Here is a 20,040-nt window from a genome sequence, read left to right as displayed (position 1 = left end):
TCATCCAGCTCTACACCTTGTTATCTCAGATTTTCCAGCATCTGCAGTTCCTACTATCTCTAAGATAATGTAGTGGTTACATTAACTGAGACAGGCAATCCATAAATTGTAGGTTCAAGCCCTGATGCAAAAGTTTGAGAATTTCAATTTAGTTTATAATAAAACTAATAATGCTGGCAGATTTCACCCATAGGACCTCAAATAAATCAAATAATGTCTATGGCTTACGTTGATTCCAGATCACACAAATATTTTTGACTTTTACCTGCCTGAAGTGGTGTAGGAAACCACTCGGATGAATCAAATCACTCCAAAGATTAGTACTACAATGTTCCAAGGACCATTTCACACAGCCATCTCAAACTGGTCAGTGACACCCACATATTGTGTAGCCAACCCTCCCAGAATGGCCAGGAGTCGAATGGAATTGGCATCAAACTCCTGGTGGCCAAAGAAAGTTTTCCGAGAGATTTTAAACTCCAACATTAGTAGCAAAGGCAGCAGGCACGCAGGAAGAAATTTTCCTCTTTTTTTTGCTTAGTCTGAACCATCTTTAGTTGTCACTTCATGTGCAGAATCTGTGTCACCAGTCAAAGCCCAATGCAGTGGAATTATCAGACTCTCTTGACACTGCTGATTGAATGTGGCTGCTTCACATTCATATGGAAAGACAAACACTGTCGTGCTGTAGTTCTGATTAGTCAAAGCAGTTCCAGCCTTAGACTTTTAAATGATCTGAGGACAGCCAAGCCTGGAGTTAGGAGTTTACAGGAATAGATGGGATCCTACTTTAGGCTACATTCAGGTTAGATCAGAACTGCTGCTTAGAATAATGTGCAGTTCCCGCATTAACCTCCTTAGGCAGGGAGATATTTGGGGCACTCCAGGTCATGACTGAGGATCTAGAAGCAGCTGTACGCAAGTGGGAGGTTAGAATGAAGTAAATTCCACCTGGTTGAGTTATTGCTTTTCTACAATTGCTCCTCATACTGGTCTCTGCTGCTTTATATTTGAAACTGTGGACCTGCTACGGCCCCAGCTATCCATGACATCACTTTCACTGATCGTCCTGGAATATCTTCAGTCTGTGTTGGCAACCCTACCCTCATCTCAAGAGTAAATAATTAAAGCTAGCCTAATCGTGTCAGAAGCTTCCAGTTTAGTTTCGAATTGGAACTGATTTCATAGTTGTTTCATAGTTGAATTGGAGGCCCTACTATAACATGCTAACATCACATATGGATGTTTAATACAGATAGTCAACTTTACAGACCTAATCACTATGTACGGTATATTGATGAAGGACAAAGTAAATCATACAACTTACAAGCTGGCCATTGCTGTGGATGGAAATTCCTGAATACATCATGTTCTTGCAGATTTAGGAAATCCAATTCACAGTTTGAACCAGGGTTTCAATCTCTGAGATCATCTATTTCAAATAAGGGTAAAGGGAGATCTTGGAAGAACGGTGTCATTATGTACTAGGATGGAGAGAAAGAGAAACGAGAGAAGGGAACCGTCATGAAGTCTGAGGGGGAAAATACAATCAATAAATGTACTGTTACGATTGAGGTGAGGGGACAAAAGGGAGGGTTGCCTCTAGATCAACAGGGTGAACTGGAAAGGAATCAAAGAAAAGTGCCTGGTTAAATCAGAGAGGGGAGGGGAAATACTGAGAAAATGTCAAAGTATAAAGGTTAATCTTCTGTTAAAATAACAGGCAGACAAATGCCATACAAACATGTTAGGTGTTTGTCCAAAATTGTAGCCGACAGTAATTCCCTTCTTTATTAATCTTGTCTATATAGATCGGAAATCTGTAACCTGTCATGTTTTCTGAATTACAATGAACTTCTTTGTCGCTGTAGGTGTGCACCATGTCAGCATTCAGCTGGATCTGGAAATCCTTTTTCAATTCAGTCACCTATTCCTTTCCTTCAAGGTAATGTTTCCAAATTATCATTTCAGCTCTTATTTACATTGAAGCCATGGCTAACAGCAGGTAAACATGTTAATTGAATTTTTTTTCCATCTACACTGGTCTTCCCTCTGTAGGTTCTTTTTGCACGAACACTCCCTACCTCCAAAATTTATCACGAGACAAGAATATCAGTTGCAACCTCTTTAACAGCCCTCGAATGATATAAAACTAAGCTATATACTGTATGTCTGAGCAGAAATCCATCTTTATGACATGGTCAAGGTGGCTAATTCTTGCATCCGTGAGGGACACTTGTGACATTTTGTCACTGTGCTTGTTGAGTTTCTCAGCGGCGCAAATGATTCTTCATAGATGCCACACTAGCAAAGCTGTTTCAAGGGTTCATCAACAGGAGAGTGAAAATGCAGGTGAGGAGGCCATTGCACTCACCAGCATATCACAGCTGAAAGGTTGTGGCCTCCTCCAGTCACGAATCTAACATGGCTTGGTCTTTGCACTGAGTGTAATATGTCTCTAACCTAGTGCAAAGTCATGTGTGAAAGAAGAAGTTCATGATTTTGTTTTGTTGAGAGTGCTCACACCCAAACCCTCACTAGCAATCCTCTTTTATTACTGAGGTCAGCGTGAGAAACAGGTAGCAAAGAAACTCTAAGCATCATTGTATTGCATTGTGTTCTTCAGATGCTAATCTAAGACTGATATCTATAGTATAATGATACAAAGTAATCAAATCAATAACACTGACAACAGAAACACAGACGTAACAGAGATTAAATCCCTCAAGTCATATTGGCCCAAATATTCCAATCCGGACCAAAACCCCTAGTTCCTCAACAGTGCACGCATATCCTGGAGTAGGTGGTCAGATATTGCTCTAAGCCCTCTGATTAGGCCTCCTGCTCTGACCACCATCCTTAATTATACAGCGGAGACTGTACTGTCATGAGTGAACATAGTGTACTAAATTTAACAAAGTACAAATAAATCACTGCTTCACCTGGAGGGACCCTTTAGCAGGAAGGGAAGAGGTAAAAGGATATGCATTGCAACAACTTCACCCACATGGTAAGTGCATTAAAAAGTGGAGAGAGTGTTGGGAGGTAAACGAGAATTAGACCAAGGTGTCATTTTGGGAACGATGCCTTCAGAATGCTGAAAGGGGAGGGTGGGGGAAGAGTGTATTGTTGTAGCATTTCACTGGAGTTGGTAGAAATGGCAGTGAATGTTGTAATGATCATGGAGACTGCTGGATAAAAGGTGAGGGTAAGGAGATCCCTATCACGTTTCTGGGAAGGAAAAGAGAGGGGTGAAAGCAAGAGTGTGGCAAATAGAAGGCATGCATTTATGCGACCTGCCAACTGCAGTGAAGGAAAACCCTCACTGGAGGAAAAGGGAAGACATATTAAAAAGATGGTGGCATCATCATCACAGTTGTAAAAAAAAAAATGGCCAAACTGGACAAATGGAATAGAGCCCTCTCAGGAAACAGATTGTGAGTGAGTACAGTCAAGATAAATGTTAGTGCATTTATAATGAACATCAGTCAATGGGCTAAGGCCAAAAAATGAAGGCAGAGAATGTGAAGAAGCAAGTGAAGAGCTGGAAATGGGCCGCGTGAAGATGATGGAAGGTTGGAAACTGTCATGAAAGTTGATGACATTTTCTCTTCAGGCAATGAGTATGAAAAGGAGCAGAGGAAGTAAGGCAAGAACAAACAATACTCCATATATTCCATGAAAAGACAGGCAACACTGGGAGCATTGCTGGTACATATCACAACTCTTTTTTATTTAAGATCAATGAGTGGAGTGAAATAAAATTTCTTAGTGTGAGAACAGGTTCAGGCAGCAAAGGAAGGCAATGGTAGATAGAGGTCCGTTGGCCCTCCATTTAAAGCAGAAGACAAATCCTCTGAAAGTCACAGCAGGGATGAAAATGTAGAGAACATACAAGTCAATAGAAAAGTGACCGACCCAGATAGAATCTCTAACCATGCACTCAGATCCTGTGTGGACCAGCTGGCAGAAGTATTTGCTGACATCTTTAACATTTCCTTACTACCATCTGAAGTCCCACCTGCTTCAAGAAGACCAACATCATCCCAGTGCCAAAGATAACTGCTAATCGGTGGCTCTAACATCCATAATTATAAAATGATTCAAGAGATTGGTCATGGCTCACATCAACTCCAGCCTACCAAATTGCCTTGACCCTTTGCAATTCTCCTACCAGCACAACAGGTCCACAGCAGACACCATCTCCCTGACCCTACACTCATCCCTGGAACATCTGGGCAACAAGGATACCTACATCAGGCTCCTACTTATTGACTACATTTCCACCTTCAACACCATAATTCCAAACAAACTCATCTCCAAACTCCAAGACCTAGACGTCTGCTCCCCCTTCCGTAGCTGGATCGTCAAATTCCTGACCCATAGACAGCAGGCTGTAAGGATAGGTGACAATATTTCCTCCACGATAATCCTCAACATCAGTGCCCCACAAGGCTGTGTGCACAGCTCTGCACTGTACTCTTTATACACACTCGACAGTGTGGCCAAATCCCATACTAACTCCATTTATAAATCTGCTGATGACACCATCACTTTAGTTCCGATCTCAATCAACGACGAGACAGAGTACAGGAAGGAGTTAGGATGCTTAGTGGCATGGTATAAAGACAACAATCTCTCCATCAACATCAGCAAAATGAAGCAGCTGGTCATTGACTTCAGGAAGCAGAGTGGAGGGCACATCCCTGTCTGCATCAATGGTTGCCACGGTGGAGATGGTGAAGAGCATCAAGTTCCTGGGGGAGATGCCCACCAATAATGTTCTGATCCACCCACATTGAGACTATGGTCAAGAAAGCACAGCAACGCCTCTACTTCTTCAGGAGGCTAAGGAAGTTCAGCACATCCATAAAGACTCTTACAAATTTTTGTAGATGTACCACAGAAAGCATCCTATCTGGATGTATCACAGCATGGTATGGCAACTGTTCTTCCCAAGTCTGCGAGAAACTACATACAGTTGTGAACACACCCCAGCCCATCACAAAAACCAGCCTCCCATCCATTAACTCCATCTATACTTCCTGCTGTGTCAGGAAACCAACCAACATAATCAAAGACCCCTTCCACCCTGGTTATACTCTCTTTAACCCTCTTCCGTCAGGCAGAAGATGTAAACGTTTGTATAAATCTAACAACAGATTCAAGAGCAGCTTCTTCCCTGCTATTATCAGACTTCTGAATGGACCTTTCAAATGTTAATCTCTCTCTGCACCTTCTTGGCAGCTGTAACACTATCCTGCACTCTTCTGTTACCCTGAGGTACTTGTATAATACAATCTGCTTGTAAAGCACATAAGACGACACTTTGCACTGAACCTCAGTACACGTGACAGTAATAAATCAAATCAATTCAAATCAAAACAAAGTTAGGGCATGGGAACTAGAGCTGTTAGAGTGGCAGAAGATGTTAGGAGGCTCATGGATGCAATTGAGAAGACACTGAACAAAGGAAGAAAAAGTAGAGTCTCGATGATAAAAAATAATTTCCACGTGGCAAGAATAGACCAAAACAATGGCTTCATCAGAGCAATCCTGTTTCTGGATCTTGCGAATGAAGTCAAACAGGCTGTAGGCAGTTGTGGGCAGTGGAGGAATGATGTCCAAAAGACAAGAGATCATTGATGGTCTTAGGAAACAGTGGCTTGATGTTTAGAGCTGAGGTTCCCTGGCACATCAAAGGATGTATCAGAGAGGGAGATTTCAGCTTCTGTTAGCACACTGACAACTGTTAACAACTAGAGTTCAATTCACCAAACAGCACTTCTACTGTTGTCAGCAAATTTAATGACAATATTGGGTAAGGCTCCAAGTTCAGAGGTTCACAGGCTGCAAAATAAGATGGTGTTAGAAGCTAGGTACTGGCATGAACAGAGGATTGGCTAAGTGGCAGAAGACAGGAAGTGGGAATAAAGGGTCTGTTCCAGGATAGCATCCAGTAACTAGTGGAGCTCCGCAGGAGTCCATGTTGGGACAACAACTATTCACATTACACAATAACAATCTGGACAAAGGAACTGAGGATATTGTTGCTAGGTTTTCAGATGACACAAGGGTGGAGGGACAGGTAGTGTTGAAGTGATGGGGAGGCTGCAGAAGGATTTGGACAGGCTGGGAGAGTGGGCAAAGAAAGGGCAGATGGAATACAATGTGGGAAAGTATGACATTATGCACTTTGGTAGGAAGAATAGAGGTGTAAACAATTTCCTAAATGGGGGAAGGCTTTGGAAATCTGAAACCCAAAGGGACTTAAGAGTCCAAGTTCAGAATTCTCTTAAGGTTAACATGCAGGTTAAGTGGGCAGTACAAAAGTCAATTTGAAGATCCACTCCCATAGACGATTCCGACCAGCCTGCTCTTTTCTCACCTAGACATTCCGCCCAGCTGCAATGTTAGTCGAGAGATCTTCAGATTATGGTCAAACATGGAGAGTGATACGATATTTTGCCTATGATTGTGCATCTGCCTTCCCAAATATTCCCCCTGGACCTGCACAGAGAGTGGATGATGTAATCTGTGACTCAAAGTATTCCGACCTTGAACCTTCAACAGGTGGAGAGGTATGATGTCAAAATTAATTTCTATACTACATTTTCAATACCAATATTAGCATACCTATGGGTGGATACCATCTTAGCACTAAATTAAGTGGCTGTCACCCTGTCACCAGCCAGAAAACTGGAAGCAGCTCCACCTCAGTCAGTTCTGGAAGCCCCATCTCAAGTGCTGGCAGTCACATCATTAACTGCTTGCAGTTGAGGCTCCCATCACTTTAAGAGCCTAGAACCTGCCTTTAAGAGCTGCCAGTCAATCACAGGGGAGAGAGCTCTTCAATCTAAGTAGCCCCACTGGGATCGCTGTCCACTGATGGTACTGCAGCCAACCCAGAGCAGTTACAATGCAGGATGTTTGGAGAGCTGGGCAGGGCTCAGGGAGGTGCTGAGTTATTATTGAGAAAAGGGAAGTGCTTTCTAGCACCATTTTGGGGGTGGGGTGTGTAGCCTTCCATGAGTCACAGGATGCTGTATCATGGGTTCCCCACCAACTCTCACAGTCTATAAGCAGAACATCAGCTTTTGCTGTGCAGCCTCTCCATGTGGCATAAGGCACCTTGGAAATAGTAACATACCAGCAATGGGATGAGGCAATTAAGTGGCCATTCATTGGCTACTTAAGAACGTCAATTGGTCTCCAGGCCAACCTTCCTTGCCCTGCCCCTTTATTCATCGTGGGGCAGGCAGAAAGGCAATAGACATTCTAAATCCTTCTTTCTCTCCTCATTCTATTGTAGATTGCAAACCCCAGCCTATTTCCCAGGTCAGATTATAATCTACCTTGAGTCCAAATTAGTGATTTAATAAGTCCCTTCAAAGGTTTACAAAGTAATTAGCATCTCTCAATAATCTGCAGATTTGTGACACTTGAAAGATCATTTTACCTATACTGTATATTAGCATGGAACTGCACATCGATGAAATAGTCCTCTTTGAATGTCATACAGTCCATCAATGAGTCACAGCCCTGACCATGAAAAGTTGATGCAAATATATGGTGATTTATCTTTTATAAAGAATTTAATGTTACTGTCTAAAGGAATGGCATAGTTTGTCAGTTTAATGGAATTCTATTTAAAATATTTGTGTAGGTTGTTCTAAAAGCATTGGACCCACATTTCCAAATCAATGATCCATACAGCCATGAGATACGAGGTATGTACGTTTATAGTAAGCATGTAAAAAGTTGGTTGTTGCAGAGGTTGAAGCGTAGGAGTCTGAACATCTGCAAGCCTACGATCCTCAAATTCTGACCTCTTCTGATCTATTTATTAAATGAGATTGGGTGCTTTAAGCTGGAGCGGGTTTCAAATCTTGAAAGGCATGGGATATTTAGGAATGACAGGAAACTAGGCAAAGGCATAGGAATGTTACAAAAATACCAGATAGCATGTCAATTTCAAGGCATCATTCCCAGCAGAGTGGAGGAACAGCATAAGAGAAATCAGGAATTCTGTACAAATAAGGCTTTAAAAAGCTGTTTGAAGGGGTTAGGGTGATACATTTAAAGCATGCAGGCCTTGAATGGGGTTGGCACCTCCCTGATATACCAGAACAGAAGTGGCAAACTGCACAGGAGAACTGAGCATTTTCAGCTGGCAATGGGGGTGGGGGTTACCAAAACAATTGTGCCCCCAGCCGGTGATGAGAGTAACACACGCCACCGGAAGGACAGAATTCCAGGATCGATGTGGTGGTTGGGTGTGGAGGGGGTCAGTGTACAGCATAGGAAGGAAGGTCAGGGAAATAACAAAGGTTAAACCTTCAACACAAAATCAACTACCTAAGACAGAACTACCTGGAGATGACTGAGAAACATTGTCTGAGCAGAGTGCAACTCTCCAGTCAGGCGGTCATGGATGTCTGCATCCTTATCACTAAAGATTTTTCAGCTTGCAGCACTAGTTGGCATGTCTTACCTGTGACCATCGGAGTCTCAGTGCTATTCAGCTTCTTCCTTTCTAGTTTCAAGGGCCTGCTGTGGATCTTAGCAATATCTCAAAAGTAACTACACACCACTGCATCTCACTGGTTACTGGTGTCCACTTTGTATGAGCTGCAGAGCACATCCATTTGACAGGGAATAGGGCCTTGCATTGGCATTGGGTTTTGCCACCATCAGGTGAAGGTTAGCATCAATTACACCCAAATGGCCATCAATGCACTGATTGGTGTCTCAGTGAGATTCATCACAAAGAATGCTTTCCATTCTCTCAATTTCCAACCTGTCTGTTACTGAACTACTTCCATGTCCATGTTCATTTTCCTAGAGCTTCCTCATCTCCTTCAGCCTCTACCAATCCACACAGCCTTAGATTTTTACACCAACCCCCTAACTGTATGCATGAATCTTAGGTGAAAAGGGGTATTGCTTGAAGAGATAGCAAGTCAGCCATCTATAAGTGCCTGAGAAACAGGCCCAGAAGTCATAGAACCACTACCACCTGGACAACAGGACTACAATTGAGCATGCCACTGAGGTCTAAAGATGCAATTCCAACATCTGGTGGTGCCTTCCATTACCCTTCTGCAAGGGTCTTGGTCATTGAGGTGTTCTGATGCACTTCCTACAATGTGGCCCTCCAGAGAGTTGTGGACCTTGGGGATAGTGAGGTCCTAGAAGGAGATAGCTCATATCAGAAGAAGCAAAAACAGGAAGTGAGGGAGGAGGGACTACAGGCAGAGGGAAATGGTGTTGAACAGAGAGGCATCCAACTGCATGACAAAGTGGTCTCTCTCATAAGGTGAAGCGATGCATACTACTGGCAACATGCTGTATGATGAATCCTCACCACTGCTCCCATGGTTGGTCTCTTGGTCATCATAAGGTAGACTTGTTGCCACCATCATCCTGTTAGGTTGGGATTGACAGGATTTGTCTAGTGTGACAGATGAAAACTATTAGGTAGACTCATGAGAAAAGTCTCTGGTCTTAAATAAGATATGGGTTTATTATATCATAGCAATCAACAACATTGTGATGATAGACACTGTTACTAAGATTATGAGGAGATTAGACGATAGGTCTATCACCATTGTAATCCTAAGCTGGTCCCGTTACCCCTCATGGTGTCAATGTTGGGGTGGAACTTAATGCACTCCTCAACGTTAACCCTTTCAGAACCAAGGATCTTATACAACTGCCTCGTCATGCCACCTTCCGGGAAAAGGACCACCTACCTCTATGTTGTGGCATCCAATATAAGATCTATTTTGGTATCAATGAGAGTGTGTCTTACCATCGGTACCAGGCTCAATTCTGCTGTGGCATCCAACTTTCCTCTGGTGGAGTGGAAAGCTTTGGCACAAATTACAGAGCTCTCCCTCAGGACAACCAACAGCCTCAGTGTTTTCTGCCATGGGGTGGTCTAAATAAATCTGAAACTTCATCTGGTACATTCCCATCCCCATTGGACAGAAAATCTCCAGATCAATTCAGGGCTAACCATGTAAAAATCTGAACATTAATCAGAGATGGATCTTTAACCCAAAACACAGACCCATATTCTGTTCCCCGCCCTCATGGAGCAAACAGAAAACCTGTAGGTGTAACTGGTGGATGAAGAGATGGAAATTTGCATTGGCATGTACTCCAACATATCTGAGCGAATATTTCACCAAGGAACTTCACTGGTAACCTCTAGTTTTTCAGGTTATGAGGAAGTTCCCTAATATGTACCTGTATCTGTATCTTGAATACCCTCACAGCTAGGGTCGCATCTTGGATCCTGCTTGCTTTCACAAGCAACAAATAGTGTTGTACTCTGCAAGATTTGAGAGAGAGGTAACAGGGCCCTTCCTTCAGTTCCTTTTACAAAGGTGTGGGGGTGAGTTATAAATTTTATTTATTCATTTAATAAATTGATAAGAAACTACAGAGAGTCATGAACACGCAAGCCAATCTTCCATCCATTGACTCCATCTACACTTTTTGCTGTCTTAGGAAGGCAGCCAACATAAACAAAGACCCTTACCATCCCAGTTATAATCTCCTCCAACCTCTTCCATCAGGCAAAACATACGTACCAACAGATTCAAGAACAGCTTCTTCCCCACCATTATTAGACTTCTGAATGGACCTCTCAAATTTTAAAATTAATGTTGATCTTACTCTTTGCGCACCTTCTCAGCAGCTGTAACATTGTATTCCTCACTCTGTTCTATTACCCTTATGCACTTTGTATAATATGATCTTCCCGTACAGCTCGCAAAACAAAACTTCTCACTGTACCTCGGCACATGTGACAATAATAATAAATCAATTCAATCAAACTTTGTCAGGTCGATTTATTGCCTAAAACCTTTGGGGGTCCACATTGTGATCCTTTACCGAGATGCACTGTCAGTTTGTCCTCCTACCACTGGTTACACATGTTCTCACCAGTTGCATGTTTCCAATTGTTGGAGTGATCAGAGATATAGGTACTCCTGCAGTTGAGAGTTCTTGCCTTCTTACTGTTTACTGATCATGTTTGCAACATGATGCAACATGATCAGCTCAGAGTCACATGGAATCTCAAGGGCCAGGACAGGTCTAGTTATACCCTAATTTGAAACTATTCCATTGTCATGGCTATAAAGTAACACACAAAAAGGGCTGGAATCTCTGCATTCAAAGGTAAGAATCTAGGAACAGGAGAAGGCCATTCAGCCATTCATTCTCTGAAGAAGGGTCCCAACCTGAAACGTCAACTTTCCTGCTCCTCTGATGCTGCCTGGCCTGCTGTGTTCCTCCAGCTCCAAACTGTGTTATCTCTGACTCCAGCATCTGCAGTTCTTAAATTCAGCCCATTCAGTTCATAACTCTCTGAGTAAATAAAATATCTCCCTTACTTTTAAATTGTGCCCCTGTTTCTTAACTCCCCAACCAGGGCACATTTTCTTACCCAATCTATCCCTTTCAGTATTTTGTAACCTCCTTGTGTCGTCTTCACAACTCACTTTCCTACCTATCCTTACACCATCAGCAAATTTAGCAACCATACCTTCCATCCCTTCATCTAAGTGATTTATATAAACTGTGAACAGTTAAGGTCCCAGCACTGATCTCTGAAGTGCACCACCCATTTACACCTATACTCAGCTTCCTGTTAACCATTCAATCTCCTATCCCTGTCAATATGCTACACCCTACACCATGAGTTTAATTCACAAGCCACAAATAGTTTTTAACTGAATATACTGTTTCTTCCTTAAGTTTAATTGTTCTTAATGGTCAAACAATCCATGCTATCTCTTCACTATTAGCAATATGGTCAATGCTATTCCATCCTATCCGTTTGTAAGCAAAAGGGGACACAAATTTATTGTTAAAAGAGTTTCCAAAGGCTCAATTGTGGAATCGATTGATTGTGTTTCATTTGTACTTCATAGATTTCGTGGCATGTGTAGTTAATGCTAAATGATTCACTTACCAGGACAAGTTGCACACGGGATGTAAAATTGATTTTAGCACAAAATAGGCAATAGTGAATTGGGCACACATTTTAAAAATTCCCCATGGTTTTCCTTTCCACTGAAGCCAATGGAAAAACAACTGGATAATTTGTACAACAAACTATAACTCCATGACCAGTGTCAAGCCTTTCTCCTGTATCTTCCACAGAGCTTACAACTTTTACAAATCTACGGATAAACTTCACACAGCTACACACACTTGGAGATACACGTTTGTGGAGGAGACAGGCCAGAGTCGATGAAAAATACTATTATGCTTTGTACGAAATGGTTGTTCGCGGGAGCTGTTTTTGCTATGGGCACGCCAGCCAGTGTATTCCCATTGAAAATATACGAGGTGATGTATTCAACCAGCAAGGAATGGTAAGAACGTCACCAAAATTCGGGTACCCCACAATAAATTTCACAGGCACGCATATGGAATTATTTTCAGAGAATTAAATATGGACAGTGAACACAAAGATGAAAATGTGCCACTGGGGACCTCTACTGCTGACTTTGATGGATTTTTCATGACACAGGCAGATGCTCTTCCCAGCAGAGCCACCTTCCTGGCATCTGCCTGCACTCGGAGTAACAAAGCATGGAGCACTGAACAGGGTCCGGGTAATAGGCCCAAAGGGTGGACTACATGAAAATAACACTGCATCGATAGAGGTCGTTTTCATCATTGCAACAGTACTGGCTCTTTAAAACAGCTATCTAATGTAGTCTCAATCTATTGTTTCCTTCTGGCCCTGTAAATCTTTCTTGTCAGATATATATCCATTTTCCTTTGAAAATTGCCACTGAATGTGTGCCACACCCTTTCAAGCAGTACATTCCAGTTTGTAACAATTTTTGCTATGTAAAAACTATTTTCCTCATTTGCCTGCTAGATATTTCTGTGAATTATCTTAATTATTACCTTGACTACCAGCCCTTCTGCTGGTGAATATTGTTTCCTCCCTGTCTGATCTATCAAAACCTCGAAGAATTCTGAACACCTCAATGAAATCTTCCCTTAATGCTTTTTGCTGTAAAGAACAATCGTAGTTCCTCCCTGCATAGCTAAATTCCATCATCCCCCATGTTTCTTCAGTGCACCCTCCAAAGCCTTTATAAACTGTGATGCCCAGATTTGGATATGATCCTCTAGCTGACAAAAGTCAATTATTTACAAATTATAAAGCATTACAAATAATAAAAATCATAACAGAACACATATGTGCTGGAACACCTATTGAGTACCTTGTATCTTGTGAATACATATTGTGTACCGGTGTGCTAGAGTGTTCCTTCAATAGAACATTATGGTAGAAGTTAATCACATTGGGCCTGAAGCTTAACAAATCTCCAACAAAAATTGTGAACAATCAGAAGTTCCAAATATCACAGGTTAAATGATAGCTTGCAGTTGTATAATGTTTTTAATGTAGAAAATGTCGTAAAGTGCTTCATGGGGTAAAAAAAATGCATTGGAGGGAAATGTTCAGAAAAGTTAACAAATACAAGACAGTTGCAGGATTTCTCCTGTTGGCAGAGTATGGAAGGAGGAACTATGCTGGAGCACAGCATAGAATGAGGCACTGAGAAGAACAGGCCAAGGATACAGAAGAATTGTAAAAGCAAATTCAAAACTGAATGTGCTGGAGAAGGCATTACTTCATTTCTTCTGGACATTGATGTTAAAATTGAACTTCAATTTCACAAATAAAAGAGTTAAAACTTGTAGCTGTATATTGCTGGAAATAATTATTCAAATCTGTTTCAAATATAAATTTTCCATAGGTTCATGGACGGTGCATCTGTCAGCACAATACAGATGGTGTAAACTGTGAAAGATGTAAGGACTTTTACAATGATTCACCATGGCAACCAGCGATAGGATCAGAGAGAGATGAATGCAGAAGTAAGGACTGTTGTACTTATTGATAGTCTGTTTAACCTGCCTTATAAGTCCCTAAAACACAGGATTGAAAATGGAATTGGATTCTGAAAAATGAAAGCTTCCACAGTAACTGTTATGAAATATTCTGTCAGAAAAATAAGCAGATCTAGAGTTTTCACTTTGGATGCCATCAGTGATCAGGTGAAGACTGTGTATGTTTTAAGGAGTGGGTTTGTGGGATCTTTTTGTTCAGGTTTTCACTTGAAATGTTTTGCATATCACCAAACATATCTTCCATGAATCAATACAATTCAGCAATGTTTTAGAATGTGTATTTTTTGAAAATTTTCCATTAAAAATATTGCTTGATGTAGCTAAGCATGAATATTTCACTAATTTACTTTACAGAAGAACTTTATCCATTTGGCTGAAATTGGATCTATCACAACATATAAGAAAGAGGTAGTTAATCAGTGCTTAGTATGCCATTTGTAAGCAACTTGATTTTCACTAACTGAAAATTATTTTTAACAACATTATTTAGAACAATTTATTACCTTCATTAGTGTAGTCAATTCTTTAATTTTTTTAGATTAGCAAGTTTTAAAAATGTAACTTTAGTGTTCTTGAAATTAAACACAAGTTTAAATTTAAAAGAATTTTAAAGTACCATAACTTATGAGAGCTGACATGTCAAATCTTGTAGGTGCGTGCACAAGATCTCAGAGCACTCTTCAAAGTAGTACAGGGGAATTCATGCTCTGGCAAATTTAAACCGCTTTGTTTTGTATTTTGCTTAAAAGTTTTGAATCAAATGTGTGTTTTAACATGGCTTCCAAACACTGAAGATCACCTTTAACTGTTCTTGCATCAGTTTTCAATTTGTCCTTTTCCTTAGGACTTAACATATACTTATTCTTTTTCAGGGTGCAACTGCAATGGACACTCTGAAAAATGCCATTTTGACATGGCGGTATATTTGGCCAGTGGAGAAGTCAGTGGTGGGATTTGTGATGAGTGCCAACACAATACAATGAGTCAAAACTGTAACCAATGCAAGCCCTTCTTCTACCAGGTTCCTGGGAAAATTATTTCTGACCCATATGCATGTGTTGGTAGGAATTCTTTCTTACTTTCCATCACAGTTTCGGATTAATTCTTACCATAATTAAAGCATTGTAAGAACTAATGGTCAAAGCCAAAATGACCACTACACAAATTAATTGTGCAAAATGTAAAAACAGCAACAATGTTTGTTTTTAAATTCTTCTATTTATTGTGAAGAGATTGAAGTTTTTACAAAAAAGCTGTTTCAGCAGCTTGTGTAATCATGGAGCAATCTTTTCTTCAAATCTAGATATTAGCTAAGCAAAAGTCTGTAAAAAGCATTTTTAAAAGTAGACATATAAAGTAGTAACGTGGGAAGTTTACACAGCTCAGTCTCTCCAGACCATGTGAAATCAAATGCCTTTACTTCTGCAAAAGTTATTTTAGAAACAGTGATGCTACAAATATAATTCAGCATCTGAAAACACAAAATCAGGTGCAAAAATATAGTGTTTAATGCAATAAAAAAAGATTTAAAATAACCATGTTAAGAAATGATAACATTGCATAGTGTTTTCTCAGGATGCAAGTCCCATGCCTCTATCTTTTCCAATAGGAAGAAAACAGTGTTGACGTTAATGTTGGTCTGTTTTAAGTTTTGACATCAAGGGCTTGTAAATTGATCTTGACCAAAACAATCCTTAATAATGTAATGAACCTAAAATTAAGCTTTAATAAATTATAAATATTATCCTACCGGAACAATTGAAAAGGATATGAATTTGCCAGGCAATTTCAGGATAAACATCAATTTGATTAGTTTAATAACCTGAAAAGTTACTTGCTTAAAAATATAACTTGGAGTTCTTCTAACTAACTTAATTGAGAAATTGCCTAAACCAACATCTTAAAGATTTTGTGGAAGCTGACAACTTCCTTTTCCAAAGATTATGCATTTGAACCCACAAAGTCTAATTATATTATTTAACATCTCCAAACTTACACATTTTTAACTATATAACTAACAACCTGGACTTTTAGAAGAGGCTGTCTTGATTTCTAATTGATGTATTCTCTAATTTTAAGCCATGAAAGATGCTGGAAAATGATTCAATATTCATCACATGTACAACCATAACATGGCTTCTGAAGATGAAATATTATGGATCACCTCAGTTTGCTTTCCAAAACTTGTCATTATCATTAAAAAAAAAGTGATTAGGTCCTCATTGGCAATATTGGGTTACTTCAAAGATTAGCCTGAAATAATGCCAGAAAGAAGTCTTGCTTAATGAGCTAGAAAATGCATCACATGTAACCTATTTCCTGTTCTATGATTCATAGCCTGTAACTGTGATCCCAAAGGCTCACTAAACAATGGAACGTGTGAAAGTCACACTGACCCAAGCCTTGGAACAGTTGCTGGACGCTGCATTTGTAAGAGAAATGTTGAAGGGACCAGATGTGACCAGTGCAAATCTGGCTACTTCGGACTAAGTGCTGTTAATCCTGAAGGATGTGAAGGTGTGTCTGAACTAAAAGAACAAGTTTTATCTTTCTATTATTTATCGTGATATTCGCATTTTCTTACTCTTAACATTTTTAATTCTTAATAATGTGGCAATCAACATGTGCATAGTTTAATATATTCTGTCAGTGATGACTCAAAAGTAGCACTCTTTCCTCTGAATCAGGAAGTTGTGGGTTAAGATCATAGCCAATGCAGTTAAAGCATACAATCTAGGCTTTCTCACCTGTTCAGTTCTGAAGGAATCAGAAGTGTTGTCTAGAAAATGAGATGTTCCATCTTCCTTCTACACTGGGCAGCTCAGTGATTAGCACCACTGCTTCACAGCACCAGGGACCCAGGTTTGCTTCCACCTTCAGGTGACTGTGTGGAGTTTGCACATTCTCCCCTATGACTGTGTGGGTTCCTCTGGTTGTTCTGCTTTCCTCCCACAGTCCAAAGATGTGTAGGCTAAGTGGATTGGCTATGCTATATTGCCCATATTGTCCAGGGGTGTGCAGGCTGGGTAGATTAGCCATGGGAAATGCAAGGTTACTGGGATAGGGTAGGGGGTGGATCTAGATAGAATGCTCTTTGGAGGGTTGTGTGGACTTGATAGGCTAAATGGCCTGCTTCCATACTGCTGGGATTCAACTCATACATCTCATGATGTTCTTTTGAAGAAAAGCATGGGAGTTCCCAATCCCTCAATCAATACCATTAGAATAGGTTACCTGGTCATTATCACATCACTGCGTGTGGAACTGTATTGTGCACAAATTGAATCCTCTGTATCCTAGATTACTACACAAAATACATTTCAAAAGTAGTTAGTGGCCAGTAAAGTGCTTTGTGGAAGTCCTGAAATTACAAAGATGATGTATAAACACAATTTTTTCTTTCCTTTTTGTGCTTGCAGTCTGTTTTGCTTCCACTCTCCCATAGATTTTATCACTTACTGTCTTTGGACCCCATCCCACACCCCATTTTCTGGCCACCAACCACATCCCTCTTGCTAATCACTGTCTGAGATGGAGCCAGACAGTTTGCAATGTCCCAGTCCTAGTTGACCCTGTATGGAGTTTCGATCCTGTATCTTCTCCAACCTGAAGACTGATGACTTCTATCTCTGTGAATCTCACATCTCTGTTGCTGTCTCAGCTCATTGTTTACTCAAGCTCTCGCCATCCATTTATTACCTCTCAACTTTTTCTGATGCTGCAACTGGAAAATTAACCAAACTATTATGATCTTATTGAAACAGAGGCGGGAATATCAAGGTCACAAAGACCCCATAATAGAAGTGAATTTAAACATAAGCCGACAGAATGAAAGTGCATAAAGGAATATTGTACTTGTTGACACCAGAGAAGGGAATTTCAGTTTATGTGAATTAGCTGAGTGTTCTTGTCCCATGGTGGCTGCCTTGGAGGAGGGGGTGGAAGCCAATCTGTGTTAAGGCTGCTTCCAATGCATTCCCACTGCCTGAAGGTCTTTCCAGGGGAAATGGACCAGTATTCAGATACTCACTGCCATACTGCCAATTTACAAATTTAAGACCATCAACAAGAGGGATTTTGCAAATAGGAGTAACTGAGTGACACCCACTTCATGGGATGCTACCAGCTCGATGGAGGCTTCCCGTCTCTGACAGCCATGTTTAGAGGGGGTGGGGGCTGGGGGATGTGGTGGTATCAGATTCAGAGGATCCATCACCCAGAGGGATGCAATGAGGAAGAGTCCTAACCCTGCTGACTGAGGATTTTTCTCTCTGCTCCGGCCTGCTTGACTCTTTTACTTGAAGTTTATGCCTTTGAGGGCACTTCTGGTTTGAGGAGCCTTCACGTTCTGAGAGCCACTGTGCTGCTGGATGTTCCAGCCCTGGGATTGCGTGAGTTGCATGGGCCGTGCTGCTGGATGTTCCAGCCCTGGGATTGAGTGAGTGGCATGGCCATTTCTCCCACCATTTTTAACAGGATAGTGAGTGTGAAAGAAAAATAACTCCACTGATCTGGCTCCAGGATTGTGCAGGTTCGAGACCCCAACTTAGCCCCATGTCAGTGTCCCAAACTTTTGCCCAGGGAAAAATCCTGCCCTTTAGGTGTGGTATATATCACTCTCAAAAACAAACTGGACAAGAGGGGGATGTGGGATTTGTGCTATCAAATAACCATTTTAATAAAAGGGAAGTAATCTGTAGAATCCCTACAGTGTGGAAACAGGCCACTCAGCCCAACAAGTCCACACCAAAGAATATTCCACCCGGAATATTCCACTCCCCTACCCTCTCCCTGTCACTCTGCATTTCCCATGGCCAATCCACCTAACCTGCATATCCCTGGAATAATAATGTGCTGAAGATTCCCCTTGAAAAATTTGATGCACAGTGCTGGAAATGTGATGGTCTGGAAAATAGTTGCTAAATGTATGCAAGAAAGAATCCCTGTGCCTGCATGAGACAGATGCTCAAAGATCACAAGAAATTGGTCTGGACACTGCATCTAAATTAACAAAGCAAGGCGCCTGTACTCTAAGGCAACTCACCTGACTGAAGGAGCAGTGAGTGAACTGACCTGCACATCACTCTCCAATGATACGGTAACTCAGTGGTTAGCAATGCTGCCTCACAGCACCAGGTACCTGCGTTTGATTCCAGCCTTGGGTGACTATCTGTGTGGAGATTGTACATTCTCGCTGTGTCTGTCTGTGTTTTTGCCAGGTGCTCTAGTTTCCTCCCACAGTCCAAAGACGTGCAGGTTAGGTTGATCGGCCATGAGAAATGCAGGGTTACGGGGATAGGATGGAGGGATGGGTCTGGATGAGGAACTCTTTGAAGGGTCAGTGCAGGCTTGATGGGCCAAATAGCCTCTTTCTGCACTGTAGAGGTGATAGGCAGCAGTTAATGGAAGGGTTTGCAAATTCCAAGTACTGCAATGTAGTCTTCCTCCCCCTCCTCTTTGTTCTACATCAATTCAAAATTAAATTAAACACCGAATTCAGTGCTGGATGCTGGCTAGACCATGTCCACATCTAGAAACCCTCAGCAGAAGCGAGCTTGTCCTCAATTCAGTCAAACCAGACCGATTTCCACTGAAGGTTCCCAAAAACAGAGTTTACAAAATGTTTCATTAATATATTTGTGAGTGACTGGGATGCATGTAAGCTGGAAGTGGTGAAATTTAACCTTAATCCTAACCCTGATCACATTTTGGGCCAAAACATTTTAAATGATTTTGGATGCATGATATCGGCTCCTAAAATTAAGTCTCATTGCATCTGTTTTAACAGATGTAAGGTTTTTACCATTTGGTGCGCCAGAGTCTCCACATTTCTGCCCATTTTACAGGACAGTTTTTTTTTCCCTGTCTTTGAGGAAATAGTAGCTGAATCAGTTTACTCTGCCACCTTGTGACTGCCTGTGGAAATGTAATTAGCCAGGATTTTCTTATGCCCAGCGAGTTGTTATTCCAGATAGGTGTTGCTCATGGGGACGCTGTGGAATCCACAACATAGCAGATTCCAAAGGAAGTGCACAGGAAATTGGATATGCTCCTGGACAATTCCTCCATGCCTGCAGCCCTCTG

The 20,040-nt window shown here is 41.2% G+C and overlaps 2 protein-coding genes across 2 annotated transcripts in view; one reads left to right on the top strand and one right to left on the bottom strand.

Annotated features, from left to right (window-relative positions):
- LOC109921463 (laminin subunit beta-4-like) overlaps positions 1–1,369 on the bottom strand; it is a 77,519-nt gene extending 76,150 nt beyond the window's left edge. Inside the window, exon 1 of the mRNA XM_048610584.1 lies at positions 1,328–1,369. Within this exon, the coding sequence (XP_048466541.1) occupies positions 1,328–1,369 (42 nt within the window). The remainder of the gene's footprint in view (positions 1–1,327) is intronic.
- A 480-nt stretch (positions 1,370–1,849) lies between these two features.
- On the top strand, positions 1,850–17,401 carry LOC125485815 (laminin subunit beta-4-like). Its single transcript, XM_048610583.1, has 8 exons — positions 1,850–1,945; positions 6,393–6,581; positions 7,667–7,730; positions 12,181–12,395; positions 13,803–13,923; positions 14,829–15,017; positions 16,294–16,473; positions 17,376–17,401. Exons 1-8 carry the CDS (start codon positions 1,850–1,852, stop codon positions 17,399–17,401), a joined length of 1,080 nt encoding a protein of 359 aa, XP_048466540.1.
- The last annotated feature ends 2,639 nt before the right edge of the window (positions 17,402–20,040 follow it).

Source organism: Rhincodon typus, chromosome 22 (assembly GCF_021869965.1).
Source record: "Rhincodon typus isolate 14 chromosome 22, sRhiTyp1.1, whole genome shotgun sequence".
In the NCBI taxonomy this organism is placed as follows: Eukaryota; Metazoa; Chordata; class Chondrichthyes; order Orectolobiformes; family Rhincodontidae; genus Rhincodon; species Rhincodon typus.
Note: the sequence above shows the minus strand (reverse complement) of the source record. Positions and strands in the feature narration are given on the sequence as shown.